The following is a 20173-nucleotide window of genomic DNA, read 5'->3' on the forward strand; positions in this document are numbered from 1 at the left end:
GTCCATGAAACATGCCCCTACTGTCAGGGCGGTGTGACCCAATGGCCAGAATTCACAGGGGCCACTGACCCAGCGGTGGAACAATCAGTTACCAGCTCAGCGAGGAGTCCCATGACACATGCTGAGCTTACCTCGTGGGAGATACCACTCCGACATCACCCCTGGTCACTTCCTACCGCAGTCTCCGGTGTTGTAGTCCGGGAGATGTTGGGATCTCTTAGTTCCCCAGCACCCTGGGGCTCCATGAGGTCCGAGGCTATGGTCCACATCTTTGCTCCCCTCTGGCACAGGCTGGAGCCTGTCCTCAACAGGAGCTCCTGGAGCCCTCGCTGACTGAGCTGGGCTGCTCTCTTTTATACTGGTACACCTGGAGCATGCCCAGTAGGGAGAAGGCGTGGCTTCCTCAGCCCACAATGTGGCATTAACCCCTTGCGGAGCGAGTGCTCCCATCACGGGCAGGTATAGCTGGCGAGGGGCCGGGCTGCAGGTCAAGACTGAGAGGCATCAGCATAAGTGTATAGGTAATCTGGGCCTGGGCCTGGGATAGCAGGGGGAACTGCAGGTCAGGACTGAGGTGGCTGGATTAGCAGAGCTGTGGTAGCAAAGGTGTTGCCGGATATTGCAGGTTGGGTGGGGTGCTGAGAATGCCTAGGGCTGGAGTAGTGGAAGTTTGCAGATTGGGAATGAGGTGCATTGTCCGAACTGCAGAGGAAAGCTTGGACCAAGGTTTCCTTCAGTTGGTTCTGGTTCAAGCCACTACTACCAGCTTTGCACTTCATGAGCACTGTATCCATTCCTCAGTATCAGGGAGGATTCCCTTAAACACACTCTGTTTAGGAGCATAGGAGTTGCCATTATGGAACACATCAGCACTCCCTCTAGTCTGGCACCTTTTCTCTGTTTGGAGCCAATACCAGATGTCTCCAAGGAAAGTATAGACTGCCCCATACTACACAGTTATGCACTAGCATGCCCAAGGTGGGGAATTTCATACTCACCCTGGTTGTCATATGTCCTGAAGCTGGTGCCCCTTATGATAATTATCCTAGCTAGTGAATCTGCAGCTATTTGTAGAGATCTGTAATGCTGTCCTGAATTGTACAAGGCTCAACACCTGCACCTCCCATCCTTAAATTATATATGTATATAATATATTGGCCACCATTAAAAACTAAATGCCCACAGTTACTGTTACTTGCAGTGGCCATGGTATCTTCCCCTACTCAGGAGAAAACACCGCACCGTAGGAGCTGCAGACTAGCCACCATGATTTTCATAGTACATAAACAAAACTGCACTGAAAGGACATTATAAAGATTGCAAAGTCAAGTGCTCAAAAGTTCGGTAATGCCAGAATATGCCTTATGACTGTCTTTAATTACATGATCTCTCACACACGCACATGCACACACATACACACGGCTGGGGCACAGCCATTTCTCCTTTAATATGAGGAGAAAACACAAATAGTTTAGGCCCCTGTTCAGCAAATCATTTAAGAATGTGCTCGGTTTAGAGCACTGCCATCAGTGGAACGTAAGCATAAGCCTTTGAGAGGAAATGGTAAAAAGGGAAGGAGAGGGTGGACAAAGGCATATAAAATAATGAGTGGTCCAGAGACAGTCACTAGGGCTCTCTGATTTAGTGTTTTAGAACAAGAACAAGACAATGGCTAATTCAATTAAAAGGAAACACATCTGAAATAGATTGACGGAAATACTGGGGATTTTTCACCTGTGCTTGCTGAGCCTGTGGAGCTTCCCACCACAGGAAGCTATAGCAGCGTCCAAGTCAGTGTGCCAAGTTTTGTGATTTTGTACATCTCGTAATATTTGTTCTTGTTCTTCAAGTCCCAGCACCTGGAGTCCTGTGATTAAATCTGATTTTAAGATGGTGGTGGTGGTTTTTAATAAATTTCTAGCTTTTCCTTCATTATGGAGATAAGAAAGAATCAAAAACCAAAGGGCAAAGAAAAATAACCTACATTTATCATTCTTCAAAAATAAATCAAACTGGCTTAAAAAATTATGAGATTTTTAGAGACCGGAATCATGAGTTTTGATTCCACTTAAGACTGGCGATATTGCGAGTGGAGACGGATGCATCCTATTATGGATACATCATCCTCCCACCTCCTCTGCCCATTTGTCTGTCTCTTGCTGCATCTTGCCATGTAGATTGTGAACTTCCTGGAGGAAGGATAACCACCTTATTCTATGTGCAGCACTGAGCACCCTGGCTCCCTGATGGAGCCCCTATTGTGATAAAAATTTAGAAGGGCTTAGGTAGCAAATCTCAGTACAGACTGCAGAAACATCCTGCTTTGTAGTGATCAGAGAAGTGACTTTTTTCCTCTTCGCTTCTCGGGTTCCTTTCAGATCAGATGAACCAACTGGTCCACTTTATCCACCTTCATTACAATTTATATCTGGCTACTTATCCCCAAGGAGCCCAGAGCTGTGTCACTCCTGCTAGCTGTCCTGTCTATTTGTTTCTGGCCATAACAGACATGTGGATAGAGAGGAGATAAAGTAATGGATCAGGTCTGTCTCTCAAGTGAGAGTGCCAATCAATTCACTACACACTTTGGGGGCTATAAACAAGAGTCTATTGGGCTATTTCTCAAGTGTGCCAATAAGTAACTGTTTTGTTTTCTTTTGAATTGTCTCTAATGCTACAACATTAATCAGGATCTAATTCTGCTTTTTAATGTCTAAATAATTTCCCATCACCTTTACCCAGCCAGGATTGATTGCCTATATGTTGGAGGCAGTATTGTGTAGCCAAGATGGATTTGATTAGCAGACAACATGTCAGAGCCAACGGCTGGGTTTCCGTGGTCCTGCGGGCGCCCCCCACCTGCCAGGAGGAGTTGTGGGTGCAGTATATCTGAAAATCAGACCTCACGTTTTCCAAGAATCAGACTTTTTTTGTATATGTATGTATTTTACACAAAAGTTATGTTAAAAGAACATTATTAAAGTTGCAAAGTTAAGTACCCAAATAGCAGGAAATTCCAGAATGAAGGTGCCTGTGGAAACTGAATTCCAGCCTTCTTGTGCATATACATTATGATACAGTCTGTAATTACATGATCACATACTGTTTTTTTTCATAGGGCCCCTGCTTCATTTGGTGCACAGGATGGATGGTGCTTAGTTAATGACCAGCTATGTAATATTTTGTTTTCTCATCATTCAGTGTGTGGTCCTAGACCCTATTTTATTGCATGCTATTCAGACCTTGTGGGCTGAGGAAGCCACGTCCTCTTCTCCCTACTGGGCATGCTCCAGGTATACCTGTCTAAAAGATAGAATTGTTAATTTCCTTGAGGGTTTTTCTGTGGCACTCATCAATATTGTATCTGAGTCTCACAAACATTAATTCATCAGTCAATCTTCACAACACTCCTGTGATAATATCCCCATTTTACAGAACAGACACAACGAAATTAAGGTCAGATTTGTCAACTATTTTTTATTTATTATTTGAAAATTGTTATTAAAACTTCATGGTAATATAATGCGAAATACATTTTGAAACAAAAAGTTATTTTGAAACAAAAGAATTGAATGGGTTCATTTATTGAAATGCTTTGTATTGATTTTTTTAAACGAAATGTTGTCAAATCGATAATTTCTGTTGGAATATATTCAACCAGCTGTAGTATTTGTCTATTGCATTGTTTGCAGAACCTAGGTACTTAAAACAAGGCAGTAAATAGTTAGGGATATCTATAATCTTACGCTGGCCACAATTATAAACAACCCAGTATTCTTACCAAGTCTAGAGAGAGGCATATTTCAGCACTGCAGCTTTAACTGTGATTCAGAATAAATACTTTTCTTTCATCAGCAGCTCTTCTTACGTCAGCAATCTCAGCATAAAAACACAGCACAAAACCTTCTGGAAAATGAAACACAGAAACTATGGCCACAGTCCTACAATTGGATATACACACACGTTAATGATGCACATTTATCAGCCTCACATGCAAGTCCTCATACAGAATTAGATATTACACACTTTTCCTATTAAAATAGCTACTGTATAGAATTCTGTTCCCCCATTATCCCCCAAAATTCAACTGTCAGTTGATAACTCTATTAACTGATCTTTCCCCTTTAATAGTATCCCTTGAAAGAAAATGTTTGGATTCCGAAAACAAGATAAAAATGAAACAATACAAGAGAAACAGGCTATAAGTCTATAGCTGAGAGGGTTGTATTGTGATGAAATATGCATTCCTTTATATTTGACAAGAATAAAGTAAGTTTCTGATGTGAATAGTGTAAGATTTATGATGATGTTAGCTGTTTGTTGCCTTGCTTTTAAATGCCTAGGCATTGAAATGCTGTTAACAATTCCTTGCTGTTCTCTACTCTAGATCTCAAAGCATTTTACAAAGGAGGGCAGTATCATCAGCGGCGTATTATCGCCTAGGCCAACAAGGCCGAGGGCGGAAAATTTGGAGGGGTGGCAAATTTGCTCGTGACCCCTCCCCAACTCCACCCCTTCCCCAAATCCCCGGCCCGCCTCCTCCCTCCCCCAGGCGTGCTGCGCTTCCCTCCTCCCACCTCCCTCTCAGGCTTGCCGTGTGAAAGCGCTGGGAGGGAGGGAGGGAGAAGCGAGTAGCGGCACACTTGGAGGAGGCAGAGCAGAGGTGAGCTGTGGCCCATGGGCATGGGGAGTAACCCCAGAGGGGCCAGGAACCATTCCCCACCCCAGTTCACCTCTGCTCCAGTGCTGCCATCCCCCAAGTGCGCCATAACTCCCCTTCTCCCCCCTCCCTTCCAGGCTTACTGCAGGGGAGCAGAGGTGAGTGGGGTGGGGGTGGCAATTTTTTGAGGGCCTAGGGGCGCCAAATTTGTTAATCCGCCACTGAGTATCATTATTCACATTTTACATATGGGAAAACTGAGGCACAGACCAGAGGCAGTGGTTTGCCCAAGGTCACCCAACCGGCCAATGGCAGAACCAGGAATAGAACCCAGGTGTCCAGAGACCCAGACCAGTGCCCTGTGGTCAGTCCGCTCCAGTCACCTTAACTGGGGTTTGAAACAATGGGTGAAATCCTCCCCCCACTGAAGTCAAGGGCAGAACTCCCAGCTTCAGGAATTAATTCCAGGAACTCTGTGCCAGCAGTGCAAGGAGAGGGATAACAGAAGCAGCCGAAGTTAGAGTAGTTAATGCTGAAAGAGGAGTGTTTTGGAAGGCTATAAAAGGGGTTGTCACTTAGGGTGACCAGATGTCCCAATTTTATAGGGACAGTCCCAATATTTGGGGCTTATTTTTGTATGGGCTCCTATTACCCCCCCCCCTCCGTCCCGATTTTTCACACTTGCCATCTGGTCACCCTACAGTCACTGGTAGGGGTTAGGACAGGACCTCTGTGGAGGCAGGTTATCCCACACCTGCCTACTGAAGGGGTCTTGTTTCTTCCTTTGAAGCAGAAATCAACCACTGTGTGAGGCTGGATGGGTCTCGGTCTGATCCAGGGAATTCCTGTATTTCCTGTGACTTCCTGTGTACATTATCAATGCTGAGTTTCACTAGCCAGCCCAGCATTCCCCCGTGTGTGAGACATGCCCCTTGGGGACAAAAAGGCCCAGCTGGGGTGGGCATGGAATGGGCAAGTCCTGACATGTGGCAGGATGTAGGGGAGGTATAATTGCTTTCATCCTAATGCTGGGAAAGGAGTGGGAAGGACAGCTTTTTAAAGTCTGGAGAAGACTGCCCTAACCTGTGTGCTGCTGCCAGGCCATGATGTTCCGCTCCACCTGCTGCCCTTGGGTCCCTGTTGACTAGTATCTCACTGTCATGTCAGCCATCCTGTTGGCTAACAGACGAGCTGTGTTCCTGTTATCTCATAGACTCATAGACTCATAGGTCAGAAGGGACCAATCTGATCATCTAGTCTGACCTCCTGCACAAGGCAGGCCACAGAACCCCACCCATCCAATTTTATACAACCCCTATCCCAGGACCGAGTTATTGAAATCCTCAAAAATGGTTTGAAGACCTCAAGCTGCAGAGACACCACCAGCAAGCGACCCGTGCCCCACGCTGCAGGGGAAGGCGAAAAACCTCCAGGGCACCTGCCAATCCGCCCTGGAGGAAAATTCCTTCCCGACCCCAAATATGGCGATCAGCTAAACCCTGAGCATGTGGGCAAGAGTCACCAGCCAGCACCCAAGAAGGAGTTCTCCGCAGCAACTCAGTACCCATCGCATGCAACATCTCCCCGCAGACCATTGAGCAGACCTGTCTGGTGGTAATTCAAGATCAATTGCCCAAATTAACGATCCTATCATAACATCCCCTCCATATACTTATCAAGCTTTGTCTTAAAGCCAGGAAAGTCTTTTGCCCCTACTACTTCCCTCGGAAGGCTATTCCAGAACTTCACTCCCCTAATGGTCAGAAACCTTCGTCTAATTTCAAGTCTAAACTTCCTAATATCCAGTTTATACCCATTCGTCCTACAGGCCTACAAAGATACATAGGGTCAGATCATGGCTATAATTGTGAAAAGTGGGGGATGGCACAAGGAGACCCTTACCTCCCTTACTGGCTCATGTGGAGGCAGCCAGTGCCTGCCTTCATACAGGGCGTCCGTGCATGTAGTCCCTGACCGCACACAGGCGGACAAGCTGTTGCTGACATGCATTGTGGCTCTGTCTCCATAAATCCAAGGGCATGGTTAGGACTGTGCCTGTTCCATATCCACTACTGCTTGGAGGCCAGCTTTGGGAAAGGGCACCTGTACCCTTTCCAAGCATGGTGCTCATGAGTCTTCAGTACACTGCTGGCAGAATGCCTCCCACGACTACCACCAGTGCTGTGTACCTCCCACGCCCCATCTGTTGCTGGAAAGATGTAGCCTCGCCCAACCGGGAGAAATGGTTGGAGAGGAGGAAGCATGGGTTGAGCAAGAGAATTCTCCTTCACTTCCTCACCTCTTTGTTTGCTTGCAGGGATAAGGTTGGCACATTTTACCTGATCTTCCAGTCTATTCAGTGTCTCTGAACCACAGCCATTAACAGTGGCTGAATTGTTCTGCATTACACATCAATTTACAGGAGAGTCAGAGGAATTCCTAATGGGAGGGTATAAAAATTATCACATCAGTGCATTATCATGATCAGTGTGGGTTTGCACTGGCAATGGGACATTTGTGGCCTGTTATATTGGTGAATCGGGACCTGATGCCGTGGCAGAAACTCACTGGCTGAGTTTCTTTCTTTTCTTTTAAGTGGGTGGGTTACATCTCCTTAATCTGCTTGGCTTCTGCCATTGCCTCTCAGGTTTGTTCTCTCTCTTGTGCGGCTGTCTGGATATATCTGTATTGCTGCTAAGCCACAACAGGTAGAGATGGTGCAGAGAAACCAGCGATGGGGCTGGTAGGGCCCAATTAACACCCACCTGCTTGCATGCTAAAGCATCTCCCCTGGCTTTACATTTTGGTGGCACCAGTTCCTTTCCACAGCATCGCAAGGTGTTTATCTCTGGTTTCTGCAGCACCACCAGTTCTCCCATCACATGCCTCCTAGCCAGGTGCAATATCATGTCTCTGCCTGTATTGATCTGAGCATTTCTAAGGCACCCGTTGCTCTTCTATCGCCCTAGGTTCCTATATTGGCAACCATCACTGAGCACCTTGGCACCAAACCCAGCGGGAACAGTGGCATGACTTATGGGTGAAACTCTGGTCCTATTCCACGCAATTGGAAAACTCCTATTGACTTAAATGAGACTGGGATTTGGCCCTCTGTTTTTATTTGAAACATGCCTCAGATCTAGCTGTGGGACATTCTCTCCTTTCTTGAAAATAGCTAAACGTCTCCCTACCCTCTGGAGGAGGCTAAAATAGGAGCTCCTTGGGAGTGACTCCTAGCCTGTTAGCCCACTCTTGGTAATCTGCAGCAGTCCCCTGGCCATCTTATTTGGTTTTACATGGAACAATTTGGATCCCAATTAAGTTGTGGAAGGCAACATTAAAAGAAAACAACTGGCCGTATAATAGCAAACAGAGTCACATGTGCACCTATTGTGTTAATGTCCCCTAGGAAATGATTTTGGTTCACAGTTCTCTGGATCTTTTGCACAAGAAGTCAAAAAATTACGAGACAAGTCACTTAGTATCTTGACTCTTGCGCCCTTAAGTAGCAGCTTGGGAACATCTTACAAAGGCTTTGAGAACAAGTGCCTTTCCCTTGTCTTTAAACTGAATGTGCAGAATAGACAGAGCCATTAGCAAAGCCCAAATCTCCCATCTGGATTCAGAACCCATATGAGTCAGTGTGGGTGCCAGAGTGTATCTAAGGGCACAGTTGGCCCTGTGAGTATAGTGATCAAATGTGAAATAGTTGCTGATGGGGCATGTAAAGAGACACTGACAGACATATGGGAAGCTGGTGCTATTGCACTGGCCATTTTGAGCATAAATACAGCTTCCTTTGCTTGTTACTACAATGAATTATTAATGCAATGATTTTATCACTCTCCTCAGACTAGCTATTTCAGTAGCTTCCTGGTTTTTCAGTGAGAGGTTCTGTTGGCTTCAAGTCACTTTGTTTGCTTTTCCTTCATTATAGGATTCCTTGAGCATTGTTAGTCTGTTTATAATTTTTCAGTAAAACACGTGAATAACAGCAGCAAAACAGCCTGGGGCCTTTACCACTTGTCATCACTAAAGATTACCCAGCACCTTTCACCTTGTGGGCTGGTACGGTATTGTTCTTCAGTCCCTGCCCTAAACCCTGCGTAGGCTGTGCACTGTTAAACCATGCCAGGGACAGCTGTACAGTTCTTGTACACATGAGAGTTTGAGATTCTAGGCATTATGGACATTGTCTGTTATCAGGACTAATCAATCAGACAGTTGCCTGAGTGTAAACACAAGAAGGATTGTATGTAGGTATTAGGGCCTGCAATGAGCAATGTCTTTGCCTTGATGTATCTCACTAACTCTTGTATTGTTTGTTGTGGTAGCCTCATGGCTAATTAACCTCCTTACAGATTAGCCACTTAGTCCCTGGATCTGAGCTTAGACATGCATGGCACATATTCCTTGAGAATCCCATAAAGCCAACAGCTGCTAGTGAGGTGTGTCTGATTTTACAAGGCTGCAGCAATACGCACAATGCACCTGAGATCAGACTTAGGATGCTCATCACCTGGGAAGTATCACCACTGTGAGCGGAGGAAGTGTCTATCTGGGGAAGCCAGTCTTGTGCAAATGTAATACTGACAGATGAGGATGGTAAGAAGTCAGATCCATTCCCTTGGTGCTGTTAAGGGCAAGTAGGGGCAGATCCTGAAGTCCACACCCCATTCTGCCAGAGTAAGATGGCCCATGCTGGAAACCACATGGGCTCTGTGCTACACACACACACACACACACCCTTTACAAAGCCAGTTGTGTTTGCCCTTGTCATATGACCTGTGGCCCTGCAGGGTCGGGCTGGACTCACCATGCACATCTGGAAAGTGGCCACTCCGTGTACCTGCCCTGCTGGCACACAGCTCTTGGATCTGGGCTACCAGGCTGTAGGGGGAGGTTGTGCAATTTATTTTGCTTTCTGTTTTTAATTTACTTAGTAATGCAGAATTAATCCCCCTTGGATATCTCCGGGCTCTTGACATTTGCGCCTTTCAGCTCAATTAAAAGAGCCGACCACAGCTACTTCTTGGTGCTTTATTATACAAATCGATTTGCCTGGCTTTCTTTCCTTTATTTCTTTTTCTTTTCCTGCCCTGCCATGCTGTGGATCGCACGATGGGCCCATGACATCTGAGGCTGCTGTCCTCTGCCAGCCAGGGCCAGTGCAACCATTTAGGCGACCTAGGCGGTCGCCTAGGGCACTGGCATTTAGGAGGCGCCATTTTCTTTGGCAGCAACCATGGTGGCCGGATCTTCAACCACCTCGGTCACCGCCAGCATTTAGGCGGAGGGAGCTGGGGCAGGGAAGCACGGGGTGGGCCGCCTGCAGCAAGTAAGGGGTGGGGGGCGCATGCAGGGGAACTCCCCGCCCCAGCTCACCCCTACCCCACCTCCTCCGTAAGCACACCGTGGCTGCTTCACTTCTCCCACCTCCCAGGCTTGCGGTGCCTAAGCTGATTGGCGCCGCAAGCCTGGGAGGCGAGAGAAGTGAAGCAGCCTCAGCGTGCTCGAGGAGGAGGCGGCGCAGGGGTGAGCTGCTTCACTTCGGCGTGCTTGGGGTGCTCGTGCTTGTGTGCGGAGCAGGGGTGAGCTGGGGCAGGGGGGTGCCTCAGGCTGGAGGGGAGGAGCTGCCGTGGGGGGGCACCTCAGGGAGGGGGCACGGGAGGGAGGGTGCAAGGTGGAAGTTTCGCCTAGGGCGTGAAACATCCTTGCACCGGCCCTGCTGCCAGCTGCCTCAGGAACCCTGCTTTCCACACCCCGTATGGAGCTGAGCAAGCGACAGGGAATGGGAAGGCTTCAGAGGAATGAGAGGAGATTCACAAATGAATAGAGGGAAGGACCTAGGGAACATCTCAGGGCTCTGGACCCAGAGGCCCAGAGTGGGATGGGACCTCTCTGAGTCAGCATTGCTGAGGAGCAGGCCAATGGTCTATCTAACCCGCTTTGCTGTCTCTGATAGTGGCCAGTGCTGGCTGCTCAGCAGAAGGGCGGAAAGCCGCCTGATGCCCCTGCTCTCTCTGGGGTGCTGGGATTTGCTGCCTAGTCCCCATCAGCAGTGCTGCACATTCCGTTTTTACTCACGTGTCCCAGATGGCCAGCGAATTCATGTGCCTTGGTTGGGAGCCCCACTTGAGGCACAAGATCTGGCTGTCAGAGGTGTTGAAAACCAATAACTCCCAGGGTGTCCACTAGAGCAATGGCTGGACAGCACTTCTGAAAATCAGGCCCATGGTGTCTCAGGATGGAAACTAGAGCTGCCAGACCTCTTTGGAAATTTGGGCCTAACCATTCTTTAGATAGCCCCACGCGATATCCCTCAGCCATGTCCCCTGGTGAAGTAGGGCCTGTTCCACCCAAAGTGTGAATGGAGTAGCTGCATGCTATCTTCTTGCAGTAAACAAAGAAATTGCTCGCCCCCTTTTTCCGCAACTCTTGTTCCTCTCACTTTTCACATTCTGGGCCGGGCCAGCCACGTTGTATGGGGTAACATAGCTGAGTGGGAAGACAGTGCACCTTGTCCTCCTCCGGTCGTGCCAGGCCCTGCCTCTTGCTTCCCTTTCCAGGAATGATGCTGACTCTGCGCTCACTTGTGTTGAAGACTCTCCTCTCACTCTGGATACAGAGATGATATTTTAAAATCTCGTACATTCTGAAGGAAGGAGCTGGCTCCTCTGTCTGTGCTTAACCTGTCCTTTCAGTAAACCTCGTTAGGTTGCTGTTAAATGCCATCTCGATATGGGAGCCTCCCTACTGCAGTCAGTGATTAAAGGCAGAGCTGCCAAGATATCTTCCTTGATTCCTCTCCCCGTTCCGCAGCCCATGGGAATGGCTAGTGTGTTGCAGACCAGCTCAGTGCTGCCCAACTGACTCTCCTGGGCTTTTGCACTCGAGGTGTAAAAATAATCTGTTGTGACGTGAGAGGATGAATCAGCTCCGGACAGAGACAGTAACTCTCTCGCCATCACAGGGGTTATGGACTGTCCACAGAGTGGCAGCAGCTAGGGCTGACTGTGGCTAACTGCCTCTCTCTGTCTGCTCTGGAGACCTGAGTTCAATTCCTGTCCTAAGTCACGACTGAAAAGCTAGGCTTATCGACATGCAAAGTGAGCAGTGTCTGTATGGATTTAGTTAAACTGGTTCAGATCCCTATATAGACGCTTATCTCACTGTGAGTGGCTTATTTCAGCTCAGCTAAGTCAGTAAGGAATTGATGAGGCGAAACAGCAAGAAGCCTGCTTTAAACTGAAATGACAGCCATTTGCACCCGTTTAAAGGAGTCGGTTTCATATCAAAGCTTTAGTTAGCGTACGTGTGTGTATATAGACAAGGGCTGTGGTTAAGTGGGTGGGTTCCTCCTTCCCTCTCGCCTTTCAGAAATTCTCTGGAAGTGAGGGGAGGGATCTCATTGCAAGGGCTTTTGCAGCCCCTTGCTTGCTGCTTCTTGTCTCATGAGTTAGTGATGGGCAATGGAAGCCCCTTGCAGCCTGGAGCTCTGAGGAGGGAGCCTGTGCTGTAAGATCTCCACAGATCTTTAATAGTTTGATTTACGTAGCTGCGCTGTCCTGATGCTGATGCAGTGTCCGGTCACAAAGGCTGCTGAAAACACTCTCCCACAGAGAGAGAGAGAAAGTGTGTGCGCACGCAATGCATCTTCCACTGTGCCTGATCCATAGAGCAGGTGAGCCTGTTCTAGCCCCCATCTAGAGAGCTGGATCTTTGACTCAAGCTCAACTCCTGGTGTTGGTGGCCCCACAGGAACCGATGCCCTCGTGGGGTAGTGGGATGAGCTCAAATCAACTGTGTCCTGGTTGTTGCAAAACATGTTTTCTTCTCTCTTGTTTTATTTGCAGAGACTTGCTGGTGCTGCTGAGAAGTTCCAGAAAGCCCACCGCTGGCAGGACAACATCAGGGTAAGGCTCTGATTCTCCCCACAGGTTTCGCATCTTTTTTAATGGGCTAGTCTCGGTATGTCTCTGTCTTGCACTTTTGTTTCCCAGGGTAGAATTTAGCTCACCCATAGCATGTAACCCCTGAAACCACTGAAGTTCTGTAGGAACAATTGAGGCAGAATTTGGCCCTTCCAGTTCTTTCTTTCTTGGTTTTATCTCAGTCTTTGTGGTTTTCCTCCCTCTCCTTCTTCCCATCTGCTAGCTTTTCATTCCCAACTTTCTCTCCCTCTCTCTCTCTGCCCACTCCCTCACTCGCGCTGTGATTTTTAAAGCAAGCTGTGTCTGACACTCTGTTCATCTCTGCAAGTTCAGACACAGTTGCCCTGCTCCTCATCTTCTGTCCCTGCTGCCTGCCAGCCCTAATGAAAGTGAATGAAGTAATTTTGAGCTTGTTTCCAGCATTGCTTCTGTCTGTGCATGCAGGTAATAAGAGCAGTCAGAAGACAGAAGGTGAAGGTCAAGCTAATGGTTGAACATTTTGGTATTGAGTTCCTGTGGAGAGCTCCCTAGAGAATTTACATCTTCACCATCTCAATAGACGAGTCATCTGCATGGTCATCAGGGACCCTGTTTGAAGGGGCGTGCTCGGTGCAGTAGGGGGTGTTGTGTTAAATGACGACAGACACACAGACACACAAGGTTGTGTGCCTGTTTTTCTATTGCCTGACAGTAATTCCAATTCAGGGTTGGTTCTAGGGAAAGGAGTAATTGAGGCTGGTGCAGGGAAAATGTTGTTTTAATGATTGCATTTGACTTTGTAATTATGGCAGTGATAAAGCGCAGCAGGAATCTGAAGGATTCTGCCTGGAAATGCTCTCAAATTATAACAATAATACAAAAGGAAGAAATGGTGGTTTTCCTTTCAGTGCAAATGCATTCTGGGAAAAAAAAACTCTTGAGACCAACCCCCAGATTTTATGACCATTCCTCACTTTGAGAAGTACCTTACTCTATGAGTAACCCCAGGCTAACATGAGAAGCCAGCCCAGAGAAACCACCTCTTGCACTGTCAAAAAGATATTGGCCCAGCCTGTCTCTCCAGCAGGTTCCTGGCCCCTCTGTGTTTTTATGCATGTCACTTGTGGCCCAGCAGCCAGATGTGGCCAAACTCTTCCTATCTGTAAAATGGGGATAAGGATCTCCTCCTTTGGGAGCACTTTGAGATCTGTGCATGAAAATCACTAGAGAAGACCTGCTTGGTATTTGTATTATCTCGATGGAATGAACTGGCCATCTCTATTTCTAAGGAACAGAGGTCGCACTCTCTGAGCATTGTTAAAGTCTCTCATAGCACAGCACGTATGTGTTGAGGAGATCTAGTGTGTGCTGTTTGCAAGAGAAAGTGGCTAGAGTACTGTTTGCAAAGAGGGATGTGGAATGGGTGTGTGTGCAGAGGAGATGTTTTGTGGCATGACGAAAGCTCCATTGTGAAGATTGGGCCTGGAGACAGAAATAAGGAAGGAATTGAAAAGATGTGGGGTAGATGAGAGTAAGACCTGAGGCCAAATCTAGCTCTTAGATACCCCCCTCGTGGTCCATTCGTTGACCTCTGAGGAGCAGAATTTGGCCCATGCAATAGAAGAATGAGGCAAGAGGGAGGAGACAACTGCGTTCAGTTTGCCACTTGACCAACTCAAGATGGAAACTGATATCTGTGCGGCTATAGCTTCTGCCTCTCTGTCTGTCCTCATTTGCTTGCTTCCCATGATCCTCCTACACTGTATTGCTCAGGTTCTTATAGCACCAGGACTTCTCTCATCAGACATTCAGGAAATGCTGAGCTAGAGTATCGGGGATGTTGTCGGCTGCAGCTGCCTGGCAGAGGAAGATCTGGAGATGCACATGGTGGCTTTGGGGAGAGAGACCCATTGCCAAGTTGACTGAATTAGAATGCCAGGAAGTGAGCTCCGGGACAGGACAGGCCAGTGGAATGACCAATACTCAGTGCTCAGCTGTTGAGCATAGTAGTGCAAAATCAGTGCAAGGCACTTGGCCATAGGGCAGGACAAAGGGGCCATATTTTTGAATGGGTTATAACTTTTGTGTTAGAATGTTTTCATTTAAATTGTGATCTGCTTACATTCCATATTCCCCAGGAGTCCTGCCTATGCTATAGCATTGATCTCTTTCACTTGTCTGGCCCCACCCATCCCAGATGAATAGGGTCTTACCAAATTCAATCCATTTTGGTCAATTTTACAGTCATAGGATTTTAAAAATTGTAAATTTCATGATTTCAGATATTTAAATCTGAAATTTTACTGTGTTGTAATTGTAGGGGTCCTGACCCAAAAAGGAGTTGTGTGGATGGGGTTGCAAGGTTATTGTAGGGGGGTTGCAGTACTGCTACCTTAACTACTGCGCTACTGGTGGCAGTGGCCCTGCCTTCAGAGCTGGGCAGCTGGAGAGCGGCGGTTGCTGGCCGGGAGCCCAGCTCTAAAGGCAGAGCTGCCACCCTTACTTCTGCGCTGCTGTTCGCAGGGCACCACCTTCAAAGCTGGGCGCCTGGTCAACAGCCACTGCTCTCTGGCCACTCAGCTTTGAAGGCAGCACAGAAGTAAGGGTGGCAATCCCGCGACCCCCTAAAATAACCTTGTGACCCCTCCTGCAACACCCTTTTGAGTCAGGACCCCTAATTTGAGGAATGCTGGTCTCCACCATGAAATCTTTATAGTATAGGGTAAAAGCACACAAAAGACCAGATTTCACAGTGGTAGAGCTGATTTCACGGTCCCTGATGTATTTTTCATGGCTGTGAATTGGGTAGGGCCCTACAGATGAGCCCTGGTGTCATAAGGACTTTAAATAAATATTAGAAATAAGGCCATTCTGTAGCTGTGTATAAAATATGCAGGAGCAGCAGCCTTGGAATTTGTTACTTAGTCATGTGTTGCAGATGTCATCACTCTGAAGGCCTCACTGAATTCTGGGATACCAAACCCAAGAGCCCGGGAAATCTGAACTGTGTTTTTGATCTAATAATCATTCACATCAACATCTGTGGGGTCATAGAAGGTGAGCGGTCTGAGTACAGTTGCATCCTGGTTAAGAAGCACGCACCGGTTTAGTAAAGTCTGCACGGATGCTTGCTTGCTCACAGAATCTCAGCTCCGGAGCATCCCAGGCAGGGTGTTCAATGGATATGGAATTGGACTGAGAGTCAGGAGATCTGAGTGCTGTTCCGCACTGTGCCACTAACCTGCAGCGAGACTTTGGGCAAGCTGTTTCCTTTATCTAGCCCTCTCTTTCCCCTTCCTCACTTTGCCTGTCTACAGGGTCAGCTCTTTCAGGCATAGGCGGTCTCTGGACTGGTGCAGCACATGGCAGAAGGGGGCCCTGATCTCAGCTGCCCTTTGGAGGCACAGCTGTAATGTAATTAACCATGAAACCCTCCCCTCCCGCCTCCGTAAGGGAGTGAAAATTCCTAGCAAAGGTGGTGGAGGAGGAGCTGCCAGTGGAACTTAACATCTGAAAACAAAAGTACTAGGGAACTAGCCCTAGAAACACTGAGGCTGGTCTTCTCCTGGGGTTGTAGCCGATGGTGGCTTTGCCACTGACTTTGGTAGGAGTAGGATTGGCCTCTATATCTGTGGTGGCTGCTGTCATGTCTCTCGGGTTGTAAATATTTTCAGTCTTGGGAAGGAATCTCTAGCTGTGCATCAGCAATTGAGCAAACACGAACAGACCACAATATTGTATCAGACCTTGCAGTCATGAGACAGTCGATCCCAGCTCAGATCTGACCATCCAGTGAAAAGGAATTTTCTACCAAGTCGCTGGGCTGGGGGTGGGTCACTTCTTCCTTTGGCAGGAGGTTTAGTTCCCAAAGTCTGTTGTGATTTCAAATAACAAATGCTGCGTTCTGTAATATAAACTTAAATGAACATGTGTGTCAAGCACCACCTGTCTGATCGGTCATCTTTTGAAAGAACGAACCTTTGGCTGCCATTCTGTATCTACCCACATCTGCCTCTTACTCTGTTTTCTTTTTTTGTTTTCCTTACAGCCCATTCTTCATCCTCATCTAAATGAAAAGTTACTCTTCATGTACAAGATGTTTATTCTCCATAGTGTCAGATCCCAGTGACTTCCTGACGGTAGGGAATGGATCTGCAGTATGATCTGAACCAAAATCCCAGCTCTGAACACCCTTTGGGTGGAAGATCTGGATCTGTACTCTACAGGCTGGGCCCATCGCTCCAGGAATCTGATACCTCTTCTATCCCAAGAAGCCAATCTTAACAGTAATCCTGTCATTTCATCCCCAGATAGTTCCCTGGTCAGTGCCTAATGTGCAGCTGTTTCCGGGTTTACGTGGTTGTTGGAGGCATCTGTCTCCTAGAGAGCAGGACATTTCTAGATTAAATAAACCGCGGAGGGGCAGTCTTTAATTCCTCGTATGCATTACTTGTGGTTTGAAGGTTCTCTTGTGTTTATTTTCCACTAAAACTTCATGGGCTATACTGCTCTAATTTTTCCTTCAGCCCGTCTCCTTAGCCGAGATGGACAATACATTGGAGTGAAGCTCTGCAGCAAGCAGAGACATGCACCTGGCCCCTCTGAAGCCTTTCCAGAGAACACACAACTGCCTCATGGGTGAGATCTTGCTGCCTACAGTAACCAGTGCTCAGGGCTGAGGTTATTCAGGGAGAAGGCTGCTTCTAAAGCAGGCAGCTGGGAGGATGCTCTCGTGTTTGGCTGCATCACTTCTAACAAAACTCGGGACACCAGCGTTACAAAACACAACCTCAGGCCAATGATCAGCAGAACAGCTCAGAGGAGCAGTGCACAAAAGTGAGGTGTGAGCCCTCCCTGGCTTCCATGAGCAGAACTTGTCAGCCACTGGTGCTCCCACAAACACACACTGACCTGCTAATGGGGAGCTCCAATTGCTGGGTTTCAGGGCTGTTACAGCAGAAAACTGTAGGCAGCTGTGTAGCAAGTACTGTAGGGACAGGTAGAGTTTATTCCTGCCCCATTTCTGTTTAGGAAGCAGCATGTGTATTTCTCATTTCTGAATTGCTACATTAGATATTGTCTTACAGAGATACCCAAGTTGGCACTCTTGATAAAGCAAGGTTTGCCACAAATGAGTAATAGCTCCCTCTTCCCTTTGCTAGCTGGCTTTGTCCTTTCCAGTTTCATACTTATCCTGTTCTTTGGGACACTCAGCAAACCTGCTTGAAATGCTATTCCCTTCTGTTTTCCTTAAAGCCCAAGGGGAAATGCTGTAAGGTATTGTGCACATCTGTCCCCATCTGGACACCCTGGACTTTTTTCCCCAGGATTGTAGCACAGTGTCTGTAGCATGCCTGCAGCCTCCCAGGGGTTGCCATGCTCCCAGGATCCAGCAGCAAATCAGGTGATATTTGCACTCTTGCTGGAACTCTTGTTTGGAGGTTTGCAGCTGGACTAGTAGCCGCTGTGGTGCAGAGGCCACAGCATTCTCCTTCTGTAGTAGCTTTGGCATCTCACTGAGTTGCAGCAAACATACAGTGGCAGCTGTCAGTGACTAATTAGGATGTACTGGGAACGAAGAGTACCTAGAGCTTCATGTGCTTCGAGCAAGCTTAGACAGTGCCCTCCATTTGAGTTGGAGGTGCAAGTGAGGCTGCTTTTAGTTACTCTCTAGTCTCTGCCTTAAACAACCAAAAATGTCAGGATGTCACCTTTTCAATCCACAGGGGATAGGCCAATAGACACGTGTTCTTGCCTGGTCTCTTTGGAAGGCAGGCACCATCACAGAGATCCAAGGTCACTCCAGCAAGGACTCCGAATTGCCTTGCTCTGAGCTCCAGCTCCTGCAGGAGCAGCTCCGCTCCCTTCATTAACGTCACTGGAGCACGAGAGCTGGAAGCCCTGAGGCCAGCCGCGGTGGTATTTTGTGCTGCGAAACAGAACTACTTCTTAGGCAGCACCAGCAGGCAGCGGCTGACTCACATCAGCGGGCACGGCAGTGAGCAGCAAACTTGTGTCACGGGAAGCAAATGAGCCCTGATGCACAGGGGGTTGCCCCTTCTACCTTGATCTGTCCCTGGATTGGGGTACCTCTGAGGCTGGCTTTGCTTGGCAGCAATGATGTAACAAAGCTTCAGATGCCATGGCACTGAGTCAGCACATACTGTCACAGGAAGAGCACACAGCTGTCAGCTTCACTTGGCATAGCCACTGGCCCAGTAAAACCAGCTTGCTGAGGCTTTTAAAGAGCCCTGACACCCCAACTTCACACTGGCATACATAATTCTCCAGTTCCCCGTTAAATTGCCCTGTGTCTTTCTATCAATCCCGCTCCTATTCTCACTGCAGATGGCTGAGATACCTGCATCAAAGCACAGCCCTTCACCTCCTGCTACCTGCTTCATTCTCTGATGCCATCACTTAATGTGCATTGCATCACAGTCATTTCAGTTGTGCTGGCGGGTGATGCCATAAATGCAGGATTGTGAGGCCACCCCCTGAATCCAGCAGAGGAGCCATGCACTGACTTGTCAGGACCATGTCTCCCTGGAGATTGGAGATGAGGAGACAGAACCGGAAACCTGCACCTGAACACTCCTGAGACACAGAGGAGTTTTGTTCTGGAATCAGGTCAGATCTCTGAGACTCAGTCCAGTCTCTTAGGCAGGGGCAGACATAATCAGCAGCAATTGGTGGGAAGAGGAAGGGGGAATACAAAAGCTGTCACTCGGACTTAGTTTAAGAGGTGTCCTGCTGAGCAATGGATTGAAATCCCTGCTACAGTGCATTGTTTCTGCCATGTCTGCCCTGCACCGCAGGAGATGCCTTTCAACAGGTGATCCCATGTGCATTGTGTTTTCTTTGAGTATCTTCATATGGGGGGGGTCTGTCATAACTTCCTACTCAGACCTGAACCTTAGAGTTCAGAACATGAGAAGCTAGCATGAAACCTCCAAACTTAATTACCAGCTTGGATCTGATATCGCTGCCACCAGCCAGAAAATTCCAGTGTCTGGCTCACTCTGGTCTCCCCAAAACCTTCCCTGGGGGACCCCAAGACTCAGATGCCCTGAGTCTCACCACCAAGGGAAATAACCCACTTCCCTTCTCCCTCTTTACCTCCTCCCAGATTTCCCCGCCCTGGGTACTCTAGGATATTCCCTGTTTCAAGTCCTTGAAACACAAGTACCGAGAGATCAAATCTCTCCCTCCCCTCACCCAGAGGGTATGCAAAGTCAGGCTTAGTAAATCTAACACAAAGAGATTTTCCCCCTCCCTTCATTTCTTAGCATTAACCAGTGAAAAACTCAAACAAGTCTTAAAAAGAAAGCTTTATATAAAAAGAAAGAAAAAGACATAAAAATAGGCTCTGTATCAAGGTGACAATATACAGGGTCAATTGCTTAAAAGAAAAAATGAATAAACAGCCTTATCCAAAAAGAATACAATTTAAAACATTCCAGCAATTGCACACATGTAAATACAAAAAAAAATATAAACCTATTGTCTTACTATCCTTGTACTTACAACTTGGAAACAGAAGATAGAGAGATCACTCTCAGAGCTGAGAGGGCCACCGAACCAAGACAAAGAACTCCCA

General features: G+C 47.6%; 1 protein-coding gene across 3 annotated transcripts in view; it reads left to right on the top strand.

Moving 5' to 3' along the window:
* CACNA2D2 (calcium voltage-gated channel auxiliary subunit alpha2delta 2) overlaps positions 1-20173 on the top strand; it is a 648687-nt gene that overhangs the window by 382372 nt on the left and 246142 nt on the right. For 2 of the 3 annotated variants that reach the window (XM_050958641.1, XM_050958642.1), the window contains exon 4: positions 12517-12576. The exons of the other annotated variant lie outside the window; for it this stretch is intronic. In XM_050958641.1, the coding sequence (XP_050814598.1) occupies positions 12517-12576 (60 nt within the window). The remainder of the gene's footprint in view (positions 1-12516; positions 12577-20173) is intronic. 3 annotated transcript variants of the gene reach the window in all.

This window comes from Gopherus flavomarginatus, chromosome 6 (assembly GCF_025201925.1).
Source record: "Gopherus flavomarginatus isolate rGopFla2 chromosome 6, rGopFla2.mat.asm, whole genome shotgun sequence".
NCBI classification, from domain to species: Eukaryota; Metazoa; Chordata; order Testudines; family Testudinidae; genus Gopherus; species Gopherus flavomarginatus.